The 21481-nt window shown below is 43.3% G+C and overlaps 1 protein-coding gene across 1 annotated transcript in view; it reads left to right on the top strand.

The window, feature by feature from the left end:
* Nucleotides 1-11285: 11285 nt before the first annotated feature.
* Nucleotides 11286-21481, top strand: part of LOC126188488 (putative serine protease K12H4.7) — an 83071-nt gene continuing 72875 nt past the window's right edge. Inside the window, exon 1 of the mRNA XM_049930091.1 lies at nucleotides 11286-11525. Within this exon, the coding sequence (XP_049786048.1) occupies nucleotides 11286-11525 (240 nt within the window). The remainder of the gene's footprint in view (nucleotides 11526-21481) is intronic.

The raw sequence follows: 21481 nt of genomic DNA, 5'->3' as shown, positions 1-21481 counted from the left end.
CACGTGTCCGATGACTTTTTGAACACAGGGACGACCTGTCCATTTCTCCCAATACCTTGGGACGCCCTTTATCTCCAGTGGGTTTCAATAAGAAGGGGAGATATTTATTTCGCATATTTATTTACTTTTTATTTGTTTATTACGTTGTATCCTGTTACCTATAATTACTTACGTTGCGTAATGCAGAACAGTACAGACATCCTCATCACTTGGCGGTGTGGCACAGTGGTAAGATCCTGGATTCACGTTTGGAAGGACGGCGGTTCAATTTCCCACTCGGCTACCCATATTCAGCTGTTTTGTGATTTTCTCTCTCGTATACGTTAACAGAGAACTTATATCGGTGCGAAAAGTTGGTTACAGACAACAGAATGAATACGGAGAGTTGGTATTGTCTAAAATAATTTAATTGTCTGTCACACATATTGTTTCTTCGGCAACTTGTGCTCCTACAGAAACAGTCTGTAAGGCTTGTAAGGATCTTGCAGGGTAGACCGCGCTGAGAGAAACTGTTAACAGAAAAATTCGATACATTGCACCATTTCAGACGTAGCTAGCATTGGATTTATACAATCAGGTCATTGCGCGCGCAAATTCAAGCAGCTTGTCAGAAACGGTGTTGTTCGTTTGGTTTCCTAAAACCGAATAACAGAGCGATACAAAAGCTGGACGATGGGTGGCAGCAAGCATCGAACACGAGTCAGCGGCTGGACAGTCTCGAGTGCTATCCTCTGCGCTATCAGAACAATTGACACTAATTGTATGTGCAGGCCGCTGGAATTTTGGCGCACAACGAACTTATTGATTAACTTCAATGATAATTTAATCGGAAACGGCGCCACGTATCAATTTTTTCTTTAACAATTACTTCTCTCCACGATCTATTTTGCAACACTCTTACAAGCTTTACAGACGGTTGCTGACCACTCTGTGTAGTATTCCGTTAGTTCACGTTTAGACATTAGCCATCGGTCGTCTTATTGGTTTGATGCGGACGCGACGAATTCCTCTCCTGTGCCAACCACCTCATCTCAGAGTAGCACTAGCAACCTCAATTATTTTTTGGGTGTATTCCTACCTCTATCTTCGTCTACTCTTTTTACCCTCTACAGCTCACTCTAGTACCATGGAAGTTATTCCCTGATATCTCAACAGATGTCCTATCATCCTGTCCCTTCTCCTTGTCAGTATTTCCCATATATTCCTTTCAACTCCGATTCTGCGTAGAACCTCCTCATTCCTTAACTTATCAGTCCACTTAATTTTCAACATTCGTCTGTAGCACCACTTCTTAAATACTTCGATTCTCTTATGGTCCGGTTTTCCCACAGTCTATGTTTCACTACCATACAACACTGCCCAAACGTATATTCTTCGAAATTTCTTTCTCAAATGAAGGCCTATGTTTGATACTTGCAGACTTCTCTTGGCCAGGAATGCCCTTTTCACCAGTGATAGCCTGATTGTGATGTCCTCCTTATTCCGTCCATCATTGGTTAATTTGCTGCCTAGGTAGTACAATGCCTTAACTTCAATTCGCTAGAGACAATCAATCCTGATATTAAGTTTTTCGTTGTTCTCATTTGTGCTACTTTTGTCTTTCTTCGATTTACTCTCAGTCCATACTCTGTACTTGTTAAACTGTTCTTTCCATTCAGCATATCATGTAATTCTTCTTCACTTTAACTGAGAATAGCAATGTCACCATAAAATCGTATCATTGATAACCTTTCAACCTGAATTTTAATTCCAGTCCTGTACATTTCTTTCATTTCCACCACTGCTTCATTGATGTATAGACTGAACTCTATGGGCGAAAGATAACAGCTCTGTCTTACACCCTTTTTAATCAGAGCACTTCCTTGTTGGTCTCCCACTCAAATTATTCCTTTTTGCATCATGTACGCGTTGTATATTACCCGCCTCTGCCTATAGGTTACCGCTGTTATCCTCAAAATTGCGAACATCTTGCACCATTGACATAGTCGAATGGTTTTTCCAGGTCGCCAAATCCCATTAACGTGTCTTGATTTGTCTTTGGTCTCATTTCCATTATCAATCGCAGCGTCAGGTTTGTCTGTCTGGTGCCCTTGCCTTCCCTAAATTCAAAATGATCGTCATCTAACATATACTCAGTTTCCTTTCCCATTCTTCTTGATATTACTCTTGTCATCAACTTCCTCGAAGGAGCTTTTAAGCTGATTGTGCGATAATTCTCGCACTTGTAGGCTCTTGCAATCTCTCGAATTGTGTGGATGATAGTTTCCCGAAACACAAGCGATATATCGCCAGACTCATACATTGTACACGCCAACGTAAAGTCGTTCTGTTGCCACTTCCCCCAACGATTTTAGAAATTCTGACGGAATGTTATCCACTCCTTCTGCCTTATTTGATTTTCAGTCTTCCAAAGATATTTAAACTCTGATTCATATTCTGTATCCTCTATGAGGAGGAAGATTTGTGTGATGTGACATAAGCAGTGTGGGATCCGTACCAGATAGGGTTGATACAAGACATAGAGAAGATCCAACGGAGAGCAGCGCGCTTCGTTACAGGATCATTTAGTAATCGCGAAAGCGTTACGGAGATGATAGATAAACTCCAGTGGAAGACTCTGCAGGAGAGACGCTCAGTAGCTCGGTACGGGCTTTTGTCAAAGTTTCGAGAACATACCTTCACCGAAGAGTCAAGCAGTATATTGCTCCCTCCTACGTATATCTCGCGAAGAGACCATGAGGATAAAATCAGAGAGATTAGAGCCCACACAGAGGCATACCGACAATCCTTCTTTCCACGAACAATACGAGACTGGAATAGAAGGGAGAACCGATAGAGGTACTGAAGGTACCCTCCGCCACACACCGTCAGGTGGCTTGCGGAGTATGGATGTAGATGTAGATGTAGATAAGAAGAAACAGGAGTCGATTTATAGGGGTATCGCATATACAAGACATAAAAGGGCAGTTCACTTACGGCGCTGTTATTTGCACTCAGATGATTCGTGTGAAAAGGATTACGACGTGGTTATGGCCGCTCGACGGCAGTTAACAGACTTTTAACGCGGAACGGTAGGCTCAAATGGCTCTGAGCACTAAGGGACTCAACTGCTGTGGTCATAAGTCCCCTAGAACTTAGAACTACTTAAACCTAACTAACCTAAGGACATCACACACATCCATGCCCGAGGCAGGATTCGAACCTGCGACCGTAGCGGTCGTGCGGTTCCAAACTGTAGCGCCTTTAACCGCGCGGCCACTCCGGCCGGCGCGGAATGGTAGTAGGAGCTAGAAGCATGGGGTATTCATTTCGGAAATTGTTAGGGAATTCAATATTCCGCGATCCCCAGCGTCCAGAATACCAAGTTTCAGGCGTTACTTCTCACCACGGACAACGCAGTGGCCGCCGGCCTTCGCTTAACGACCGAGAGCAGCGGCGTTTGCATAGAGTGCTAACAGACGAGCAATACCGGGTGAAATAACAGCAGAAATCAATGTGGGACGTACGGCAAACGGATCCTTTAGGACAGCGCGACGTAATCTGGTGTTAATGGGCTATGGCAGGGGACGACAGACGCGAATACCTTTGCTAACAGCACGACATTGCCTGCAACACCTCCACAGCCATATCGGTTGACTGTAGGCAACTGGGAAAACCATTGTGTGGTCTGATTTCAGTTGGTAAGAGTTGATGGTAGGTTTCGAATTTGGCGTAGATCCCACGAAGCCATGAACGCAGTGGTGGCTCCATAATGGTGTGGTCTGTGTTTGCATGGAGTGGATTGGTCCTCTGGTCCAACTGAACCGATAATTGACTGGAAAAGGTTACGTTTGGCTACTTGGAGACCATCTGCAGCCATTCATGGATTTCATGTTTCGAAACAACGATGGAATTTTTACGGGTGACAATGCGCCATGTCACCGGGCCACAGTTGCTCGTGAGTTGCTTCAAGAACATTCTGGATAATTCGAGCGAATAATTTGACCACTAGACACCCCAACATGAATCCCATAGGACATTTATGGTACATAATTGAGTTGTCAGTTGGTGCAAAATCTCCTGTGCCGGTAACGCTTCCCGCAATTACGGACGACTGTAGTGCCAGCATGGGGACTTCCAAGGACATGCTAAGTCTATGCGACGTCGAGTTGATGCACTACACCGGGAAAAAGGAGGTCCGACACGATTTTGTGAGGTATCCCATGACTATTACCACTTCAGTGTAAATGCCATATAAATAGAATAACAGCTATAACACTCACGATAAATTCGTCCCTTCACGATATAATTACACCAACATCTATAACCGCATCTTTATCCACAGTTTTTCTTTTTTGAAGCGAGAGTACATATACCTCTTGGGTAAAACTCATGGTCCCACTTGTTTACACACTTCTTCTTCTTCAAAGTCATGCCCCCGATGTGCATCTCTGCGTGGACCGAACAGATGGAAGCATGGAGGTACAGCAGTTTGAACGCAATTTTTTTTTCTTCCCACTTCAGTCTAGTCAGCCAACAGTTTGGGTATCCAGCGCGCATATATTTTTGAGTAGCCCCGTTTATCAGTATTGGCTATCACACTGCCTTTACCGATAGAAAACTACGAACTTAATTCATTTGTTGTTACCTGGCAGTCTCACGGATGATTTCGTCGACATATTGGATGTGTAATATATGAATATGGTATCTGCTCTTTCGGACTTGGTGGTCTTGCAGCTCTAGAAGAATGAAATTGCAAAGAACTCCAGCGGAGAGTTGAAAATGTTTACCCAGACTGGAATTGAATGCGGGATCTCCTGGTTACATGACAGACGCTCTACCCGACTGCGCCATTGAGGGCACAGACGATATTGCGACAGCAGGGACTTGTCTCTGGCACGCTCCCCGTGAGAGCCACACTTCCAACTTTCTGTCCACGCACTAAATTTGTAGTGTCCCTGCCCACTATAATCATTAAACGCGGCAGTCAATCTACCGATTCCCGTAAGAGTTTGAGCAATGTGACTGCATCCGCACTGAAGAACATTATTGGCCGGTAAGCCTTATCTATATGAAGATGGTATCTGTTCTTTCGAACATATCAGTAAGATGGAAATGTGGGGCTCAAGGGGAGTGTTGCAGAGATAAGTTCCGATAAGTTCCTGCAGTCGCCATATTCTCTATTCTCGATGGCTCAGTCGGGTAGAGCATGTGCCATGCAAGCAAAAGATCCCGGGTTCGAGTCCCGGGCGGGGCACATATTTTCCAGTCCCCCCGTTGATTTTTATCAACGCCTGTAAGCAGCTAATGGACTGGATTTCATTGTAATTTCATTATTGGATGTGTAAAGTCACTGCTGTCGTTGGCTGGCCGCTTAGTGTTGCATCAGCCTACAGCTTTTGCCCTTCGGCCTTCAGCTTTTCTACAGCAAAGAACCCATTGTCTAATTGTGCTTATGTGCAACGTAGCATCTACATACACCTTCAGTCTTTCACGAACTGCGGCTTGTAGCTTCATCTTCTGCCGCTTTATATGTATGTCAAGGTCGACCATTGCTGTTATTTGTTAACGTAGTAGGGTGAGCTGTATAAGTGCCTCACATTTGCGATTACTACGATGCCATCTTAATGAGGCTAAAAAGAAAAAATAATTAGAAAGCGAAAGATGCGAACGACCTTCGTGGGAGCTAGGGTTTAGTGCTTGTCGACGATGAGGTTGTTCGGAACGGAGCACAAGCAGATTTTGAGGAGAAGAAAATCGGTAGTGTCCTTTTTAGAGGAAACCTCGAAACGTGAAGACATTCTATATGTGGATAATCTGTCACGGCCTTGCTACGTTGTGGAAGAACCTTGCTGTGTCTTCCACTCTGCAGCACTGAATGAGTTATTGTGAAAGCTCTTGGGGGATTAATACTGCGGACCGTGTCAGAGTGCGAACACGCCTCTTACCGCTCATACCGGCTAAACGTTCCATACACGACTCAGGACCAGCTTTCTCGACTTTTTTCCCGTTGCATCTCTCTTACTTCACAAGTTTCACAGAGTATCTTTCGCATACCATTCACTCGAAACACAATGGTTTGCGTCTTAGTCCCAGTCTGGTACGCAGTATAAGTCTGTCCGGTAGTTCCACATTTTGCACAGTTTGGTGCTAGATGTAGTAACGTGAACTTACGATTACGAAAGGTAAAACTTCTATTCAATAAATTTAACTCCAGTCAGTCGTGATTTTCAGAAGAGCTCCCATTTGTAGTTGTCTCCCATATAGTTTGACTAATGAAATTTGCCTTAACCGGAAAAATATTAAATTTAAAGAGATAGTGAAGTAGATCGAGAAACCTATTCCAGAAAGGAGAATTACCTGCACATGACGTACACTTTTTATTCTCTCACGTACATTTTCGAAAAACCTTCGGAATTCTCTGTTATCAGTATTGTTATTTGAAAGTGAATGACTGTACTTCTCATATAAAAAATGAATTACACTCGTACTGAGACTCTTCAGTGTTGTTACCACACTTCGTACATACGAGGGAAAGTCGCGAGTGAGGTGTGAGAGGCTTTCTAATGATTTTTATTATGATTCTAAAAAAGCTCGTAAGTCTCAAGCAGTGGTCACCAGGTGCTAATGGAGCTCCTCCATTTTCATAACGCCTTCCGAGTCTAGCCCATCATCAGATAATGCAGTATGAGTACAATGCTGCGACAAAGAAGTCTTACGACTTAAAAGACATGAAGTATTATATTCACGTAAGGAAAGAAATACCGTAATGGCATGTAGAAAGTTATTCGTCTGCTAGCTTTCTGCATGCGATTACAGTATTTCCTTCCATATGTGAATATAGTACTTTATGTCTTACCGCATTTCATGATACGTTTATCTCTGCATTTCTATGAGCTCCTGGTGTCAAATACGTAAGTATATCCATCTTCACTCCACTCACGTTTTCTGCACGTTTCAAGTGACACCTAACTACGACACAGTCTGAAAAACATGCGGCTGATGAAAATGGTAGTGACTGTTACCGTCTACAGAATATCTATGACCTATAGCGGCTAATCAAAGAATGCCTAATGCATTATGTCAGGATTGCTTTCTTTAGTTTATGACGCAGACACACAGTCGATGGAAACGCGCCTGTGTCTCATATGTCGCAACCTTGTTTAATGACGGAAAACATTGCGCGAGACTGTTGCGATAAGATCTGTCCTCCAGATGATAACGTGCTGCGTGTGAATGATCACTGACTCTTTTTCCAATATGCTGATAAACATTCTGTATATATGCTATATGATGACGAGAATCGTAAAGCGCGACTGACAGAAATCACAATGGTAAGTAGAAGTTCATCAACATTTTCCATTTTAGTTTTCCAGTGGAGATACACTACTCAGAAAATAACAAAAATAATTGGACTGAACGTCCTTTGAGAGCAGGAAAATTTAGTGACGATAGGTTCGCTTCTACAACATATTTCTCAGACTACCAACAAAGAGCGAAGTAAGACGATCTTTGCTAATAGTCTACCGACAAATTTGGTTACATATCTTCCCGTATGTTTCCCACGTTAAGTTACTGAAGTACATCAATGTTTGTTGGTAGCAACCGGCTTGCGAAAAATGTTACCTTTTTGTCGTCTTCAATCCAAAGACTCGTTTTCTGCGACTCTTCTCGGTAATTAGTCAAGCCTCTCTACAATCTTTACCCTAGACACTTTCATCTATTACCAAAATGATGATTTCTTCATGTATTCTAGATGTATCTTATCAACCGATACATTCTTGTCGTCAAGTTGTGCAGTAAATTTCTTTTTTCTCCCATTCGATTCACTACCTCGTCACTAGTTATTCGATCTACCCACGTAATCTTCAACATTTTCATGTATCAGCACAATTAAAATATTTCTGTGTCATTCCTGTCTGAACTGTTAATCGTCCATGTTTTATTTCTGTACACGGCTACAATCCAGACAAATACCGTCAGAAAAAATTTCTTAACGTTTAAATTTATATTTGACGTTACCGAATTTCTCTTTTTAAGAAACTCTCTTCAACTTATTTCCAGTCTGCATTATACAGGGTATCCCAGAAACGTTGCGACGAACTTGGGAGTAGTGTAGAGAATGCCTCGAGGAATGAAGAGAGAATAGGAAACTTTGTCCGGATACGCCATTCAACAGTCCCATTTCTGTACCAGTTGCAGTTAAGCTTTCACTCCCTGTATTTCACCTCCGCTGTAAGGCGTAATGTAAACACGTTGTCAAACTTTCAGGAAAGGTTCCTCTTTAGAGGAATAACATGTGTTCTATGGGCATGGGTCTGGAAACGCTTTGTTTTCGTGTTGGAGCTCATTTATTACTTCTCTTTATAATCACATCAATCATGGGAAGCACAAAAAATTTTATTCATACATAACAAACAGAATGTAAAATTTAGTGCTGAATAACTCAAAAAAAATTGGAAACAGAAAAATTTTTAGTGGAAAGGGAGTTCATTAATATGGGCTATCGAGAATCCTCACGAAATGGTACACTCGTGTCATAAACAAAGATTTGCTGTCAATTTTTGAGTTGACATTGTTGGTGGCTATTTGTTAGGACCTCATGTTCTCCCACCGAAGCTCAACAGAGAAATTTAGCATGCTTTCTGAGAGAATACTCCACCTATTCTACTAGAACATCTATCTTTACAAGAGCATCAAAACATATACTTCATGCATGATGGAGTTCATCCTCATTTCAGTGTTAATGCTAAGCTTCTAAGTAACAGATTCCACAACAGAGGGATAGGCAGAGGTGGACCAGGTCCATGGCCTTCACTCTCTTTGGACCTAAACCCACTACACTTATATCTGTGGGGCGTATGAAAGCTCTTTAGTATGAACCCACGATACAACAAGTACATTGTCTTTGTGCCCACATTGTGAAAGATTGAGGAAAAAATACGCAGTGTCCAGGAACACATCAACACATCTGAGATTCAGTGGGACGGTGGATTGATGCACGGATCCTCGCTAACGGACAGCATTTTGAACATTTCATTTAGTAAAGTGTTTCTCCTATGTTGATACATTCTTTTCCTGTGTGTTCCCCATTATTAATGTGTTGGAAAGTTGTAATAAATGAGCTCTAACACGAAAACAAAGCGTTTCTGGACTCATGACCCTATAACTCATTTTCTTCCTCTATATATGAAAAATGTTTTCTGAAAATTTGGCCGTACCATTTTTTACACCCTCTATAAACTGGGCATATAAAACTGTCATTTCCTATTAATAAAGTTCAGGCAGTGGAACTATAAGAGACATTAATATTCAATGTCTAAAAGAAGATTGTTGTGGCTCCATACGTAATTTACAAGAGCATTTAGTTCTTGAATACAAAGTCAGTGGTTTTGATTCTGATCTAAATGCTTTTTCAGCAGTATATTTGAAAACAATGCACTTGCTTAAGCGTGAGTTCTTTACAGATTCTGAGCCCTTTGTTGATTTCCAAGCGTGTGATCGGTATGAATGTATTTATGACACTGAAATACTTGTGTCTCATTAAAACAAAGTGGTTGATTGGTACATTAAAGATGTATTATTTACACCGTCTACAGTCTACCCACAAAATGCAATTCATTGCCATATCAATTTTATTAAGCAGATATAGCAGTCAAAACTTGGCTGTCTAAAGGAACTACCTCACATATTTATCCAAACTGTAACAAAAATTTTAAAATGATTGAATTCGCGTATTTCCACTGTGTTTGATAGCATAAAGTCAAAGTTAACTGTGATTTATTGAAAAAAAATATATAATAAAATTTATATCTACTGTATCTTTTATTTGGTGCTTTTTTAATTTCATTCCCTTGTAACACTTTTTAATGTTGTTGCATTTATTACCGTTAGCATTACTCGGGGCTGACGTTTGCTGATTGTGATGCTGATGTTGAAGTAGATGTGAAAATACTATACATATGTTTTTTTCTGATGTTGTGTGCACACACATATGAGACGAAATTAAATGATGGGTCAGACATGGAAAGAGAGAGAAGGCCATAGGAAATAAATATAAACATAAAAATATAAATAGAAGAGATGATGATGGGACGGATGTACGAATGTTGTAGGTAATTCTTTGAAGTTGTATGCACGCATGTGAGGTGAAATTTGTTGACGAAGCAGTCCAGAACTTACAGACGTGGAACATGATATAGTGTGTGTGTGTGTGTGTGTGTGTGTGTGTGTGTGTGTGTGTGTGATGGAACCAATTTACACAATTCAAAGGCAACTATGTTTAAACATAGTCAGATTCAAGTGAAACTAATTCGCTTTTCAACACGAAAATATTGTACATTACGCCATTTTACGCAAACATCTTTGAACTCGGTATCATTTTTACGCAGTTCAGGTGATTGGCTGCTTCGTTTTAACACCTGCTAAAGAACTACACTGTCACTGGCTACACTGAGATTAGCTTGACGAGGGAGGGGAATGGGGAAAGAGGGAAAAGAGGGCTTGGCTTGTCATGTGATTATGATGAAGAAGATATGGGATGATGATGTCATGAGGTGAAACTCAAAAGTCATCTATAGCAAAGCCAAAAGTCAATGATCATTTGTGGTCCTGTTAGTTGTCATCCTATAGTTGATTGTATTACATGCCCGGGAAATACAATACTGAACAACTTAATAACTGAAGTGGGTACTGCCATGTCGTGGGGTGGGCTGACTCTGGTTCGTTGGTAGAACACCCACAAGATCCAAGAGATATATTAAAGAGACATCGCACACTACACTTGCCTGTTGTCTCCTGTAGTATTACTGTGCTGTAGAAGATCCTTACCAGTCAGGATGGAGGAAGACATCGGTGAAGGGGACAGAGGTTCAAGGTTATGATAAGCGAGTTGGGATGGCTATCATTAAAGACTTTTACGTTGTGGGGAGTTTGTTCCACAAAATTTCAGTTCCCAACTTTCTCTTCCGAATATTTTGTTAACTACCACTTACTTACCGAGTAAAGACCATCGTGATAAAGTAAGAGCAATCAGAGCACACACAGAAATAATTAATTATTCGTTTTTCTGACACGGTATCCGAGAGTGGAATGGTGGATAAATACACTGAAAGTGGTATATGTAGATGAACAGACTCCCGGTAGCAATATAAGTAAAGATATTGCCCCCATACTTGCACTTTACGCATACGTACATTGGTACAATAATAGAGCTCCCACGTTATTTCATCACCATGCCACGACAGTTATCCGTTCGCTTTCGTGTGACAGCGTGTTATGCACACCGTAGCGCAGCACTGCTAAGAATGCCACGTTTCCTGCAGGTGCCGGTCAGAGCTCTGCTACTTGTGGTCGCCCTCTGGATGCTGCTGGCGGTCTGCACCACCGCTTCCACGGACAACCGCCCACGGCGCCGCCCCACATATGACTGGATGCAAAGGAAGCTCCGACCACCACCCGTCATCTCCAGGGCTGGTGTCGAGGAGTTGTGGTTCAGGCAAAAACTAGATCACTTCGATTCTACCAACAACGCCATCTGGAGTCAGGTGTGTTAACACACTCACGCACATACTCTCTCTCTCTCTACCTCTCTCTTACTCACTCACTCAATATAAACTTTTACCCCGCAGTATATGCAGACGGAAAAAATCGCAGTGCCATAAAATAATTATTATGTGGAGTAACGAAATTTAGGGAATATGTAAGTCTCGGTAACATATTTCAATGATTGACATTGCAAAATCACAGGTTAATGTAAGCGTAAGATACTGACCCGCAAATGTGAAACGCTGGTACATTAATAACCGGTGTAACAGTCATATTGTTCAATGAAAGTGTGGAAATATCTTTGCATTTCGTTGCGTAGGTGTCGGATGGCAATTTGTGGGATCGATTTCTACGCCCATTGCACTTGGTCGGTCAATACAGGATCGGTTATTACCGTTTGTGGATGACAGTGAAGCTTTCATCCGATGATGTTCCCTATGTGCTCGATTGGAGACAGATCTGGTGATTGGGCAGGCCGAGGCAACATGTCGACACTGTAGAGCATGTTGGGTTACAACAGCGGTCAGTGAGTGAGCATTACCCCGTTGGAAAACACCCCCTGTGATGTTGTTCATGAGTGACAATACAACAGGACGAATCACCAGATTGGTGTAAAAATTTGGAGTCGGGGTGCGTGGGGTACCCACAACAGTGGTCCTACTGTCATATGAAATCGCAACCCAGAGTATAGCCCCAGGTGTAGGTCCAGTGCGTCTAGTATGCAGGCAGGCTGGTTGCAGACCCACCTTGTAACGAACACATGGCCACCATTGGCACAGAGGCAGGAACAGCTGTCAGGAAACAAAAAAGATCCCGAAACTGACCTACAATGAGCTCATATTTGACACCACTGAAGTCGCAAATGGTGGTGGTTTGGGGTCAGTGAAATGCGTGCTACAGGGCATCTGGCTCGGGGCTGTCCTTGAAGTTACCAATTTGTGACAGGTCGTTGTGTCACAGTGGTGCCAGCCGCTGCTCAGATTGCTCCTGCAGATGCAGTACGATGCGCCACTGCCATACGCCGAATACCATGGTTCTCCCTCTCGATATTTCCACGTAGCCGTCTGGTGTCCAGTCTACTTACCACCGGACATTCTCGTGACCACCGTTGTCAGCAATCGTATTCAGTGACTACATTCCTACCACGTCTTTTTGCAATATCACACGACCTCGTTCAAACTGAATGAGGTGTTGATAATGCCAACTACGTCGTCTTAAAGACATTCTTCACTAACATCAACTTACCTCGTCCAAACTCAAAGGTAACCAACGCTCACGAGCGGTATTGCATGTATTTGAAGAAAACCTTATTTGCGTTCTCAGAGTAGCGCTAATAGAGTCACTTTTATGCGAAGACGCGAAATTTGAATAGACATCATCTTTATAATGTAGAAACACGTCTACCAACTTTCGTTTACGTCGGACAACTCCTTCTTCGCACTGTAATTTTTTCCCGTCAATATACACTCCTGGAAATGGAAAAAAGAACACATTGACACCGGTGTGTCAGACCCACCATACTTGCTCCGGACACTGCGAGAGGGCTGTACAAGCAATGATCACACGCACGGCACAGCGGACACACCAGGAACCGCGGTGTTGGCCGTCGAATGGCGCTAGCTGCGCAGCATTTGTGCACCGCCGCCGTCAGTGTCAGCCAGTTTGCCGTGGCATACGGAGCTCCATCGCAGTCTTTAACACTGGTAGCATGCCGCGACAGCGTGGACGTGAACCGTATGTGCAGTTGACGGACTTTGAGCGAGGGCGTATAGTGGGCATGTGGGAGGCCGGGTGGACGTACCGCCGAATTGCTCAACACGTGGGGCGTGAGGTCTCCACAGTACATCGATGTTGTCGCCAGTGGTCGGCGGAAGGTGCACGTGCCCGTCGACCTGGGACCGGACCGCAGCGACGCACGGATGCACGCCAAGACCGTAGGATCCTACGCAGTGCCGTAGGGGACCGCACCGCCACTTCCCAGCAAATTAGGGACACTGTTGCTCCTGGGGTATCGGCGAGGACCATTCGCAACCGTCTCCATGAAGCTGGGCTACGGTCCCGAACACCGTTAGGCCGTCTTCCTCTCACGTCCCAACATCGTGCAGCCCGCCTCCAGTGGTGTCGCGACAGGCGTGAATGGAGGGACGAATGGAGACGTGTCGTCTTCAGCGATGAGAGTCGCTTCTGCCTTGGTGCCAATGATGGTCGTATGCGTGTTTGGCGCCGTGCAGGTGAGCGCCACAATCAGGACTGCATACGACCGAGGCACACAGGGCCAACACCCGGCATCATGGTGTGGGGAGCGATCTCCTACACTGGCCGTACACCACTGGTGATCGTCGAGGGGACACTGAATAGTGCACGGTACATCCAAACCGTCATCGAACCCATCGTTCTACCATTCCTAGACCGGCAAGGGAACTTGCTGTTCCAACAGGACAATGCACGTCCGCATGTATCCCGTGCCACCCAACGTGCTCTAGAAGGTGTAAGTCAACTACCCTGGCCAGCAAGATCTCCGGATCTGTCCCCCATTGAGCATGTTTGGGACTGGATGAAGCGTCATCTCACGCGGTCTGCACGTCCAGCACGAACGCTGGTCCAACTGAGGCGCCAGGTGGAAATGGCATGGCAAGCCGTTCCACAGGACTACATCCAGCATCTCTACGATCGTCTCCATGGGAGAATAGCAGCCTGCATTGCTGCGAAAGGTGGATATACACTGTACTAGTGCCGACATTGTGCATGCTCTGTTGCCTGTGTCTATGTGCCTGTGGTTCTGTCAGTGTGATCATGTGATGCATCTGACCCCAGGAATGTGTCAATAAAGTTTCCCCTTCCTGGGACAATGAATTCACGGTGTTCTTATTTCAATTTCCAGGAGTGTATAACGTAGATTCCTGCAACTACACAGTTAATGTGTCAGCCCAGAGACAGTCTCTTTCCGGGGTGTAGATACTATGGCTGGTTCAAATGGCTCTGAGCACTATGGGACTTAACATCTATGGTCATCAGTCACCTAGAACTTAGAACTACTTAAACCTAACTAACCTATGGATATCACACAACACCCAGTCATCACGTAGATACTATAATAGTGCCCCGAACTAACTAGCTTATCCATCCCAAATATTCAAAAATGTATTGGGTTATCAATATTGTGTTAGGATTTACACATAAACACATTTTGAACAGTCTTCATTTATTATGGCACGTGCAAGACTAAAACAAATAAAATTATATAAAGGTTATTGGCCCTTGGTTTGGATAAATACCGATGAGGTTTTGGTCGAGTCCTGTTCTGTCACTGACATGTGGTGACTATTTCGAGCTGTCGAGCTGCCAGCCGCTTCCATGGGCTACACAGCCATTAGCCTTCGGACGAATGCTGCTCGGTCTTTGTCAAATGGTGACTGTCAACACTTGACAATGACGAAGGAACACTCGTTCGAAAGCTCGGAGACATTTAACCTGTTGAAAGAAATTCGAGAAAATATTATTAATCTATATCGCTGTGACACCTTCCATCCGAATTACATTAAAGCACGCAATCTGTCATTCAGCTTTAAAAATGAGACAAATATTTACAGAAAATCAAAATAAACTTTCTGATCTTTAGTATTCGAAAAATCTTTGACAATGTCAGTAATTTGAATTCATGCTCGAGGAGGGTGCAGTTAAACATGTGAGTCGTATAAAACGAATCTTTTGCGTATGTTTCCAGGTAAAATACAGTATCTTTGAGTACAAATTAATAAATCGATGAATGGTAATAAAGTGATGAATGGTACCCTCAGCGTTTGGTGCCCCTGGAACAGGCACTTACATGTGTTACACTTTTTGCACACTTGGGCAGGGCCGTCTCGGTTCGGCCATATCACATACCTGAGACAAACAATACATAAGTTTACTTAGTTAGAGGTAAGAAAAATGGTAGATTTCGAATTATTTCTAGGCTTCTAGGAAACTGCAGTTTGCATACGAAAAAGATATGTTACCAATAGTTTATAGTGTACAGTGTTTCAAGTTTCAATAAAAGGGATCAAAAGAGGATAGAAAGGTAATCAACAGGATAGAAAGGTAATCAACAGGATAGAAAGGCAATCAACAGGAATAGTCTCTTGGTTATCTAAATAGTATTACAACGTATAAGATATACTAAAAAATTATGACCTGAAAGACATCCGAAAGACACCCATTGTAGCTCAGACAATCAAATAAGTGTTCACTGTTGAATCGACATATTAGGTCACACTTCTTTATAAGAAGTGTTTAAAGGAACGAATGCACATCACTACAGATTAATTTTTCTAACGTTCGTCTGTTGTAGGATTCTAGGGCATTTACTGAGCTCCCACTCTATGAAATTCCCAAAGCCAAAAGAGGCTACTGAGATCCTCTGCTACACCCGCAGAACAGGACAGATAGTTTAGTTTATGGAAAGCGGCCAAAATGAGTGGTTGCCAGTTGCACTCGAACAAACTACTTTATTCATTTGACAAACATTGCAAAAGTAAAGAAAATATTAAAAACGGAGCAAGCCAACCATTAATTTTAGAACTTAATTCCCGGCTAAATACGCCATTCAATCTTACGCCTTAGGGGCAAAACAACTTTAATTTAAAATCGATTAGAAGCCATACATAAACAATTAACAAGGACAAATAAGAAAAGGCAGCACATCAAACGGCGCTCGGAAGTTTCCAATGGTCGGCCTGGAATTCAAACACTAGCGCTCGCTTAGGTGAGACAGGCAGTCGGCCCAACAATTCTCAGTCCGACGGCAACCCAACCGCCAGACAGTCAACGGACCAGGCGACAGGATAACTTCCGCTCCACCCGACCAGCACACAACAGGGAGTTCAATGGAACGACGCAGAAGGTATCGGCGCGCACAACGAATTACACATTCAGCTGTCAAACATCACGCCGTGCTGCACAGCCACAACACGACGAGGAAAATACACTGCCTGAATTTACGTCAACGGCCAGGGCAGGTTACCGGAACGTTAACGGCCAAAAGGCAGAAGATTCCGCTGGTGCACTTCAATTCAGAAATAATGAAGTTAGTTAAACTCCACAGGAGGGCGGCTAGTATTTCGCCAACTTGCAAACACACATTATTGCTCGCGGGAATGTTCCAACAGCCCACAACGAAATTCAAACGACACAAAGAGAACAATTGGGGCTGGCTGGTAGCTTGAGTAAAGACTCAACTTTCGTGTCCGGGATCAGTGAGCCACGGACCTCGTAGCAATGGAAACAGCCCCTCACACTCCAACTGCGCGTGGACCCCGCCAGCGGCGCCGGCCAGACACACGCCACGGGTTCTTCCTCTCTGCTCCACGCCAACTGGCCAATTTCACAGGCCCGGAAACGGTGATGTGCTGCCTTTTCACGTCGGCCGATAAGACGACCAACCAACGGTCGTCCCGCTCCAATCTCCCTCCGTGGAACAATTCATGTGGGTCGCCAGCGGTCGGCGAGCACTGGCTGTCGGCGCCTCACCGGCGCTCCGTCCGCGACTTCACTGCTGCTGCGTCCCGACTGCACTGCTGGTCCGTCTCCATCTGTCTGCCAGACACAGGACGACCCGGAAATATTATCGGTCGCTCCAGAGATGGTACGACAGTGCAGAGAATACTCAGCAACAGTTACTGGAAATCTGAAGAAAACATCAGGTAACTCCGAAGGAAAATACTTCGAGAATTTAGGGGAAACTGGCCAGTTCATTGACGGAAAGAAACGTAAAGAACCATTTGGTTACAAATCACTCTTAGATTCATCATTGGAAACTATCGGTAGTGACGTCGCATAAGGAAAACTGAAGAGCATTCAATTGTTGTTGTTTGTTGCTCCGTCGTGCCTTCCTCCGACGCGCTCACCGACTGCAGGAAACTTCATTATCGTCCGTCCAATCTCGCTCTACAGTTCCTTTTCCTATTCCATTATTCTGATTACAACGTAGTGTAGCGTGTGCGTGGGATGTTTTCGTGTAGCAAATGTGTATTTTTAATATTTTATAGGAAATATGAATAAGGATCCACATGTGCGATGAATCTTCAGGCTTCGGTTCTTTTTTTATTCTTTTTTTTTTAGAAATTTTCATGCAAAATAATAGTTGTCGGTTTATTCGCAGAGTTATGCTTTAAGTTAGAAATGTGTATAAAGAGCATTCGGTTTGAAACATGATGCTGCCATTGCTGTCAAAGTCTATTGATATTACATTACAGTGGTGACAGTTCGAAGTGTGTTCCTGCGAGAGGCTCTCATATACTAGAGATTATCGCATAGCAAGAACAGCGACGGCCGGCTGTAGCGAAGGGATTTACAGGTGTGTCATGACCCAACATGTTACAGAATTTTTGAAAAAAATATGAAACACAGATGAACTAAAGAAATCATTTGCGGGTGCGAAAACAAGAAAGGTAAAACTTTACTCTCACTTACAACACAAATTGTTTGAAGAAATTGAAGATTTTAACCAGAACAAATCTGCATATCTCAGGCAAATATTTTAATGAAACGCAGCCACTCACTCTTTTACAAACGCACAGAGACGTTCGCCGTGGAGACAGGTATGGTCATTTGAAATTTCAAGGAGGTGTTCACACTAGTCAGTTGAGGTATTCCCACTAGTCAGTTGTCTGATAACCAAGACAAGAAGGTGTATATTCATAAAAATGTGACGGCTTCGAAGAACATTTGACTTATAGGGACAGGAAAATGTTCTCAAGTAAGAGAAAGCAACATTGGTAGTGACCACAATGTGTTACAGAACACTTAATATTCTCAATACATCGAAGATAATCCAGTTATCAAATTGGAACAGAAACACGCTTAGATTCTTTCCTGCCGATGCTGTTATCTATTAGGAAGTATCATCATTTGGTGATCGTAAGGCAATATACAACGACTTAGACAATATTTTGACTTGTGTCACTGAGGATTGTTTTAAATGTTGAATGCCGTGTAATGCCAGTCGAGAAAAGACAGAATCAGAATACAAAATTAGCAGTAGATTTGTGGAGCCTGTCACATTGTTTCAATGTCTAGGAGCCACACTGTGAAGCTACATAGAATGTGACGCGGCATAGCTCTTTTTTTGTAGAAAATTTCCTTTATTGCTATTTCCATAATGACCTACACTCAGACAATATTAGACTGTGAAATCAAAGATAACGTCATCAGCATGACAGAGACTGAGATTCAATGCTCTTGTCGTGTATCCTACAGATATTTGAACTTGAGTAACCAAGTGAGAATGGAAACTAGTAGCTAGAAGCACATGTTCCTGAAATACAGCAACGAGAAGCTGTTGAGAATGAGATATGGCTTAAAATTTCCAAAATATTGCTCTTGTTACTGAAAGTATCATCACGCGCAGTAGCCGAAAGCTGAGACAATAGCCATTGACACGCCACACAACAACGTCCCTGCTGTTCGACCATTGTACCTCTACACAAAGAACACTGCAACAATACCCAGCTACCTCTCCTGCTGAACTGGAGCGTACTCGCACAGACAGTGGAGCGCAGACAAGGCGTCACATTTGAGGATGAAAGAGGCTTCAACACTGACTGCGGCAATGGCCGTACACCTCTATGACGAGCGCTGTTTTAGAATGTCAGAGTGGACAAGTAGGATTCAGTATACAGCTGAATCATACTGATAAAATACTCGGCATTTTTTATCTGTGTTTATAGTCGTTATTAAATAGCAACCTCTATTGTCCGAAAACCTTTTAAAAGCCCGTTCAGTCTATGTGAAAAACTCATTTCTGACTACAGGAGAACAGGAAATTGCTAAGAGGGTAATGCGCCTACCCTCACTGGTACCAAGCACCACTTTTGAACGTAATCTCAGACAGGAAGCACTTTGTGAGCGAACCCACTCTTCCTACATCTATTAGTCTTGCACTGGATGCTGACAATATGTTAGGCTGATGAGTAAGTTCGTAGCGTTTTTGTTTTGCTTGTTGGTATTACGCTTTCTATGGGTTCACTTATCGGTTGTCATTTTTTATTGGTAGTTCAGTGTTGATATATGAATTTACATATTGTGATTTCGTCATTCGGAGATACTGACTGGAGCTGTGGACGGCAGAAAATGGTTCTTTCAGTTCAATAGAGGGATGACAGCAGCGGAGGCAACGGGAAACATTTGAGTCGTGTATGGGAATATAATCCCACTGAACAGAGAACGCAAAAAAATGGTTTTCTCGTTTTGACGATCGTTTTGACATTAGTGATTTTCCACGTTCAGGAAGACTTTCAGGGTTTCATGAAGGTCGTTTAAACGCATTAATCCACAACGATCCAGGTCAGTGTACTCTAGAACTGGCAGATATGATGAACTGTGATCGTTCCTCCATCGTGAGACATTTGCATGCACTGGAGACGGTTCAAAAATCGGGTGTGTTGGTAATGCATCCTGTAAGCCACAGTCAAAAAAGTAGCAGGTGGCCATATGTAAATCACTGCTTGATCGCTATCAATTTACTCGTGAACAACAACAATCATTCCTATTTTGTATCGTTACTGCTGATGAGAAATAGCATCTTTATGCTAAAATAAGCGAAAAAAGGTATGCTTCACTCCAAACAAAGCAGCAACTCCCCGTACAAGGACCTGCGCGCATCCACGAAAGATAATAATGAAACAGTGACAGTATTGTGTACTACGAATTGCTAATACATTGTACCACTCGTATTTGGTATACAGGAAGGATAATTGGCGGTATGCCACTGTATACACCCGAATTATTGCAATTTAACCCTCATGGTCTCTACGTGAGATGTAAGCTGCATGAAGTAACAAATTTGTTGGCTGATATAAAGACGAAGGCTCTCGTACGTTTGAGATTAAGCTGTTCCACGATGCGCATCTCCTTTCTGGTACCTTTCCTGAGGATTCTCCCGATAAATCTCATAAACCTGCCTTCCTCCTGGCAAGAGTGATGTCTTTCCACCGGAAATCGTTCCGGTCAGGTGCTCGTCATTACTTGATGGGTGTGACTCATTCCAGTGACCTGTCGCAAGTGGTGTATGCAAATGACATCAGAAAGTTTCATCAGTTTACGCACGGTATGAGCTTCCTGTCTTTGATCCATGTACTGCTTATCCTCAACTCAACATTTCAAAATACCGCCGAAACTTTCAGACCTGTTTGCCAGCCTACAGAAAAATCGTTGATGCTCTCCAGAATTTTCTTAGTCGCAGAATTCATGTCGATAAAACCAGCAATAGAGTACCCAAATGACACTGCTTTCCTCACAGCACAACAAATATTGCCAAACTGCATCGTTTCGGGCTCTTAGGCCGACGTTTGTTTCATGATTTTCTGCCGTTTCGCGAGCACAAGTGGCTGGCATTGTCAAAGCTTCACACTCCATTGCTGGTGGTGGACTGGAGTCGAGCTCGTGGCCGCAGATTATATGTACCTGGTATGCCAACGTCTAAGGGCCTTTCAGTGGTCACTTCTGCTGCGGTTATCTCCTTGCTATCTGCAACGGTCGTTCGCTGCAGCACGGGAACCCAGGACCCATTCATCTTGATACTTTATTTTTTCTTGTTGAAGCTATTGTCATGTTTGTATATTTATATAGATTCTCTGAACAAGTGGGTCTGGTAGCCCTTCTCTACAGTAAAAATTTCCGTGTCGGCGAATTTCACTATGTGTTCGGCCTCACACGGCGAGTGCTCTACTACGGCCGATTCCTCCAACTGCTCCAGTCTGCAGTGCCGCTTATATTCTGTGTGCCTGGTGTTGATTGACCGTCCAGTCATTCCAACAAAAACTTTTCTCATGTGCATGACATGCGGTATATTCCCGGCGTTGCAGGTGGGTCTCTTTCCTCCTCTGCCTGTCTGAGACACTGTTAGATCTTCTTTGTCGGTTTATGAAAAGTCTTTGTCCGTGTTTGTCAAATATACGGCCGATTCTGTCCGTCTCTC

Source organism: Schistocerca cancellata, chromosome 5 (assembly GCF_023864275.1).
Source record: "Schistocerca cancellata isolate TAMUIC-IGC-003103 chromosome 5, iqSchCanc2.1, whole genome shotgun sequence".
NCBI classification, from domain to species: Eukaryota; Metazoa; Arthropoda; class Insecta; order Orthoptera; family Acrididae; genus Schistocerca; species Schistocerca cancellata.
This window is presented reverse-complemented; position numbering and strand designations above follow the sequence as displayed.